General features: G+C 47.7%; 2 protein-coding genes across 3 annotated transcripts in view; one reads left to right on the forward strand and one right to left on the reverse strand.

Annotated features, from left to right (window-relative positions):
• The first annotated feature begins 39 nt into the window (after positions 1-39).
• Positions 40-6688, forward strand: part of FAM228B (family with sequence similarity 228, member B) — a 43023-nt gene continuing 36374 nt past the window's right edge. The window contains exon 1 of one of the 2 annotated variants that reach the window (XM_010840545.1): positions 40-161. The gene's annotated coding sequence lies outside the window, so the exon portion shown is untranslated. The remainder of the gene's footprint in view (positions 162-6688) is intronic. The other variant, XM_010840549.1, reaches the window with a different exon arrangement.
• TP53I3 (tumor protein p53 inducible protein 3) lies at positions 461-6682 on the reverse strand. The gene is made up of 5 exons (XM_010840552.1): positions 6266-6682; positions 3864-4131; positions 2697-2909; positions 1606-1802; positions 461-826 (listed from the first exon to the last, which is right to left on the reverse strand). Exons 1-5 carry the CDS (start codon positions 6401-6403, stop codon positions 644-646), a joined length of 999 nt encoding a protein of 332 aa, XP_010838854.1. The 5' UTR covers positions 6404-6682; the 3' UTR covers positions 461-643.

A 6688-nucleotide genomic window follows, 5' to 3' on the forward strand; every position in this document is an offset into this window, starting at 1 on the left:
TCCAAGGCACTTCCGGCTCTGAACCGGAAGGGGCGGGACTTGGGCTTAAGAAGTGTTCCGGTCGGGGAGACCCTGAACCAAGGAAGTTGTCTGGATGGGGCGAGGCCTGAGGAGAGCTCCGCAGGGCGGAAGCGGGCCTCGCTAGGTGGGTCTGCACCCTGGTGAGTTGCGGGAGAGGACCGGCAGTGGAGTGGGATCCCGGGCTGCAGGCCGCGCGCTACGTGCGAGGGGACGTGTGCATGCGTCCGGGCCTCTGACAGTGCGCGAAGCCGAATCTGCAGGGTTCTGGCTGATTGTGTTGTGGCCGACACTGTATCTGGTACTCAGAAGCCCTGGCGCTAGCGCAGGCCCCCGAAATTGAGCGTGAGCCGACCAGGCCTCTACTCTAATCTCCGCGACTATGCCTGTCCCGACTCCCACCTCGCCTCCCAGCCGGCGACTGCAGTCCACGCGCCACTCGTCAAGTCCACTCTTTATTTCCTTAGACCAGCTTTATACTGATAATTTGAGGAGGCTGCGGGAGAAATAGGGGGTTACAGGCGAGCCTGGAGTGGCGCCCAGTTGCCTGACTGTGTACAGAGTTTTCTCCAAGTTTGCTATCGGAAGACTGGAGAGGTAGCCTTGTCTTGTACTACCCACTTCTTCACTGGGGCAGCTCCAGGACGATTTTGCCCACGTTCTTGTTAGTCTCCATGTACTCATGGGCTTCTTGAATTTCAGCCACGGGGTAGACTCTGTCCAGAACCGGCAGTAAGCGTTGAGGGCCCTCCGTGGAGAAGTGGGGCAGAATTTGCTCTGTGAAAGCCTTCACCAGCATCTGCTTGTACTTAAGGAAAAGAAGACCATCAGTCTGGACGGAGGCATTTCTTTGTCACTCCCCACCCTGCTTAGCGTTTCTGCTTTCTCTGAAACTTGTACACATCTGAAGTCACACAAGGGTATGTAATAATCACCTCACTCCTAGCATGTATGTGCATGCCTCTAGATTTGTAAGCTCGATTGTGTACCAGGTAAAGATCAAGCCTGGAGAAGATACTAGTGTCACTGAAAGCTGAAGGACTCTTTTTAAATAAAGACTTCAAGCAGGAGGCAGCCATAGAGAGGACTTATATAGGCTCAATTCAAAAGAGATGCTTAACCCCTGTTATCCCCCAGCAGATGTGAAACCCTGTGAGGAAACATTCCCAAAGCTGGCACCTGCTGGAATGCCACACGATTTCAGGAATGTATAAACTGTTAAAGGTAGAAGCTTACTAACCTCACTTACCTAAGAGGTTTTCTTAGCACACTGAGAACAGTTCTGCCTTTGCAAACAAAAGCCTTGGTACTATTAGAAATATTTCCTAATATAGTCAAGGCTTTGTTCATTTTATGTGAAGTTTACATACTATATTAAGTATTAGCCACCCTCTTTCCAAGATGTTGAGGCTTTCATCAACCAATTTTAATTAGTTCTTGAAATTGGGTTACCAGTTTATCCACAGGGGGGCAAATTTCTACAGGCTCTGCAACTTAATATGTGATCCTTTCTCAGGATTATGTGAATGAATCACACTTTTCTGGATAATAGTTAAATCACATGTTTTATATTCACCCATCACTCACCTTTTTGTCCCTAGGTCTTAGAAGACTGGTGATCAGACTTCCCCTTTTAAAAAGTAGCTTTGAAAACAGAGGCCCACTGATGACAGCTCCTCCCAGCAGACCATAGAGAACCCAATGACCATCAAGAGCCAGGCAGTTGACATTTTTCTCCCAGTAGGAGCCGCCTATGCAGTCTAGAATGAGGTTGACTCCAGCACCTTTCACATGAAACACAGATTTGTGATGCTAGTCAGAATCAGAAAGATTAGTGCAAAAGAAGATTACATGGCATATTTGTGGAAATATGGGTATAAATATATACAAGTGCAAGCAGTAAATCTATAGGTTGGAACCCAGAGCATTGCTTATAGAACCATGGTTGTAAATGGAGTTTAGAGAGCTGAAGTGTATCATATATATGTGATATAGTTCATATTATATGATGCCTGCCACAGCAAGAGGGAAATAGGACAACACCATGATCTGGTATTTTCCCTGACCTCCACATAAGTAGAGACCCACTGGCACCCAGGGGAATAGGGGAGATCCACCCCAGCCTACAGTACAGGCTAGTCCATATATAAGTTATGAAGTGTCTGCACGGGGCTCTCTGAATCATGGCTTTGCTAGCTTTCTTTTTAACTCTTTTTGATTCTTGTCAAAAAATGGAATGGGATGAGCCAAATATAAACAGATTTGGCTCTGGAATATAGAGGCATACACATCTACTTACCCACTTAGGGAGCTACCTACCAAAGCCTACTATGACCAGCTCCAAACTAGTTTCTACCCCTACCTCCTTTTAATTCAATACAGAGTGCCTAGTTGGGAAAAAGAGGTCCTGAGTAATTGCAGGCCAACTCTGTGTGATTATCCCCTTTGTAAAAAGCATATGAATCATATCACTTACAAGAATGCCCATGAAAATCACCTTAGTCCTAAATACTGCCTGCCTGTCTCCAGTGGTCAAACAGTAGAGTACTAGAATTTGGCCTGGGCAGGTGTTGTGCTTTTAGCAGAGGGAAAACAGATCCAGAAGCAACTCTGTGGCTGGTGAGAATTTTATTTAATTATCTCTGAAACTCCTGCTGAACTGCAGAAGCTTTGTTTACCTTTAGTGAATTTCAGTGTTGCTTCAGAAAAATCCTCTTCTTTGTAATTGAATCCAGCAGCTGCTCCGAGCTTTTCTGCTATTTGAAGCTTCTCCTGGGAACCAGCTGTGACCAGAGGAGTAGCCCCAGCCATCCGGGCAAGTTGGATGGCAGCTGTGCCAACACCGCTTGCTCCTGCATGGATTAGCACAGAGTCTCCAGCCTGAACATTTCCTGTGATAGAAAGTATAGGAACCATGTTCTTTACTTTGCAACTGCTGTACCTTTACCACATTGGTTTATTCTACCATGATCACCTGGCCCTGGAACCACCAAATGGGAAATCTCTTGCTGTCTTTTTTAAAAATTATTTTTATTTATTCATTTGGCTGCATTGTGGCATGCAGGATCTTTGATCTTCGATGCAGTATGCAAATTCTTATTTGTGGCATGTGGCATCTGGTTCCCTGACCAGATTGAACCTGGGTCCCCTGCATTGGGAATGTGGAGTCATAGCCACTGGACCACCAGGGAAGTTCCCATCCTTCGCTTGAGAGTGAAGCAGCCAATCTCACCTTGATGCTCTTAGGCCACCTTGGTATGCCTTCTGTCCATCACAGCTGTACCACCCTTCAAGTCCTTCTATTCCAGAAAGCCTTCTCTGACCTTCGCCCATACGAACCTTTCTCACCTTAAGCTTCTGTTATAGTTTGTAGTTAGAGACAGGGCCACCCTTCCAAACACTGTGGTTGTCTTCCCAGTTACACTGATTTCCCCAGAGGCAGAGACCCTCACGTGAGCTCTTGGCTGGCCTCCGTGGGAATAAGGAGGAATTAAAGAGTTAGTTGAATGGCTCCCTGTGCTGCACTAGGGCTCTCAGAGAGCTTAGCAAGACTGAGAAGCAGGGACTACTACTGGGTTTACAGTGTGAAGATGCACACAGGCCTTCTATCCAGTGCTCACCAGGTTTTCTATCTGCTAACCACGATTTTCAGCCTCAATATCAAGCCATTGCTACATAGTATGAGGATCTGATACTAAGTAGGGGGTGCTGGGTTTGGCTGTTGCTCAGTGGCCAGATCAAAGCTTCCCTTCAGGACTGCTGGGTTTTGAGGTGGCTGAGTTATGAATAAATGAATAAATTGAACTATGCTGTATGGAGTGAGCATGGGGTGCACTGGTCCTTACCCACAAGATGTAATAGCTGGAAGGCAGTGAGCCAGGCCTCTGGGATGGCTGCAGCCTGACACATGGTCAGCCCTGCTGGGATGGGCATGAGGAGCTCTGCAGGGACAGTGACATACTGAGCCTGACCCCCGCCAGACAGCAGAACCATGGCTGGGTCCCCGACCCTCCAGGGTCCCTGGCAGCCAGCTCCGAGCTCTGCCACATGTCCAGATGCCTCAAGTCCCAAAATGTTGCTGGCTCCTGGAGGTGGGGCATATTGGCCTTGTCTCTGCAGAAAGAGGACACGCTAGGTAGTAAGCATGATCAGAAATCTGTGTCAGCATCCCTGGCCTTCCCATAGCTCCCCTCCTCCCCCTTTAAGACAAAATTCAGGGTAAAATTAGGTTTTTTAAGTCGAGAAAAAAGAGAGGGGAGGTAATTTGTTTCATACAAATAAGAGACTAGGTCCCATAATCAGTGGATGTCTAACTTGTGGTATCACTTCAGTCCTTGTATCATCTAAACCCCTTGTTTTACAAATGAAGAAACTGAGACCTGGTCAGGGGAACCAGGGTAACAAAACAAGTTAATAGCAAGACTAGTAACTAAACCATGGGCTTCCTAATGATATATCTCATATATCAAGTGCCAGGCTGTGTACTCATGCCTCACAATTGTCAGAGGCCTGAGACCAGAGGGACTGAACTAGGAGTGTGCATGAGAACAATTTGAGATGCTTTTTCAAAGTATACATGCCTGGATCCCCGCCTTATTTATTTTGAATAAGTGCCCCTGTGATTCTGGTGTACATTTCTTAATCACTTCAAAAAATGCAGGTGGCCCAGTTTAGTGCTTCAAGAAGAAGTTGGAAGAAAGTTCTTAAGAGCACTGCCCCCTGCCAGCTCTGGAACCCTCAGAGTGGAAAGAATACAGACTCAGAATCGTTAAGACAAAGACCTCAATCTGAATCCCTGCTCCCCTGGTTACTAGTGTGTGGCTTTGGGCTCATTGCTGAACCTCTCTGACTCTCAGTTTCTTTATCTGTAGAGTACAAATCGTGAACAGGATTGCCTGAGGAGCAGCTAGGATTCCTGATTTTCACCCAGGCGGCCCTGGTTTGATTCCTGGTGTGAGGATGCCAACCTTTGAGGCGGGGCTTCCCTAGTGGCTCAGACGGTAAAGAATCCACCTGCAATGTAAGAGACCTAGGTTCTGAAAGGTTGTTGCTGAACCACAAAAGACGCCAGGATTCTTGGCCTCCGGAAGAGAGGAATTCAATCCGGGGCCAGTGACGAGGCTTGATCGCTCAGAGCTTTTGTGTAATAAAGTTTTATTAAAGTATAGAAGAGATAGAGAACGTCTGACACAGACATCAGAAGGGGGCAAGAAGAGTGCCCCCCCTGCTAGTCTGTAGCCGGATGTTACATAACTACTAGCAAGCTGTTAATTATAGAAAGGAGACGTCTCAAAACTCAGCACCAAGCCCCTCACCCACAGCATGCCTTTTGAGATAACATTGGCACCAGGTGAGTCATCCCAGGCCATAAAACCAAAATCTCGAAGAAAGACAGGTTTCCAAGTAAATATATAGTTTCATCAACATAGATTAGGAGAGCAATGTATGAGTAAAACATGCAGGTTTGTCAAGACTGGTTCTGAGTCTTAGGTTCTGAATCTTAGGCGGAACTGACTTGAAAGACAGAGTCTAGGGTAAATACATAGTTCATTAACGTAGCTTAAACATTTCTATAAGAAAAACGCATTGGTTAGCTTAAGGTTTGAGAAAAGTTCAGGTGGAACCAGGTTTCATTATGGCAACATAGAATTTTAAGAGAAACCTCTTAAAATTTGTATAGAGAAGGGAAAAAAAATCTAACACTTGTTTCCTCCTGCCACTTAAGAGAGAGAGAAAAAATGTCTGACACCTGAAGCCTATTTCCTCCATTTGGAGACCCCTGGCCTTCCTGCCTGTTATCCTCTCAGTCCAATCCCAGGTCAGAAGGATCCCCTGGAGAAGGGAATGGCAACCTACTCCAGTGTTCTTGCTTGAACAATCCCGTGGACAGAGGAGGCTGGTGGGCTACAGTCCATGGGGTTGCAAAGAGTCAGACAAGACAGACAAGACGCTTTCACTTTTTCACTTTCAAAGGAGATACAGGGAGGTCTAATACCCACCCCACCAACACATCTGGAAGCCTGAGCGGACAGACAATGGAATGACACAGGGTGGCCTCTGCTGTGCACATACCCCTTTATTTTGTGTAAACAAGGGAGGCTAAATGGTTCTAGTTACAGAACCCCAACGAAGCAGGTCATCATGAGCGTTTAATGGCAGTGCCTAGTCTCCTTCATCTGTCTGGTGAATGTTTATTAAAGACCGCGTTGCCCTGCTCAGTCCCAGTTGCTGTCAGACCCCGGGGTACCTGGAGTAAGTCCGCCCTGTTCAGGGCGCTGGCTGCCACCTTCAGGAGGACTTCACCCTCGCCTGGGCTGGGCTTGGCCACCTCCTTCAAGTAAAGATTTTCTGGTCCTCCCGGCTTGTCAAAGTGCACAGCTATCATGGTCTCTGAGGACACACAGGGTATAGCAAAGTTCTTTCAGGGCTCCAGCGCCCTGCTGCCGGCCGGCGGCCTCCCTCAATCCGTCTGGCCGTCGGCCCCTGCTCTCCTTCCAGCGAGGCCCCTGCCGCCTCCAGGCCAACCCCACGCGGAAGGCTCCGGCTGAGGTGGGGGTGCAGGGAGGCTGGCCACACCGACTGGCTGCGGGCGGAACAGGAAAACACTGAAGAGCATGAAGCAATTTTCACTCCCTCTGAGTTGGAATCTCCCACCTGTCTGGATCGCTAG

Source organism: Bison bison, unplaced genomic scaffold, assembly GCF_000754665.1.
Source record: "Bison bison bison isolate TAMUID 2011002044 unplaced genomic scaffold, Bison_UMD1.0 scf7180017864145, whole genome shotgun sequence".
In the NCBI taxonomy this organism is placed as follows: domain Eukaryota; kingdom Metazoa; phylum Chordata; class Mammalia; order Artiodactyla; family Bovidae; genus Bison; species Bison bison.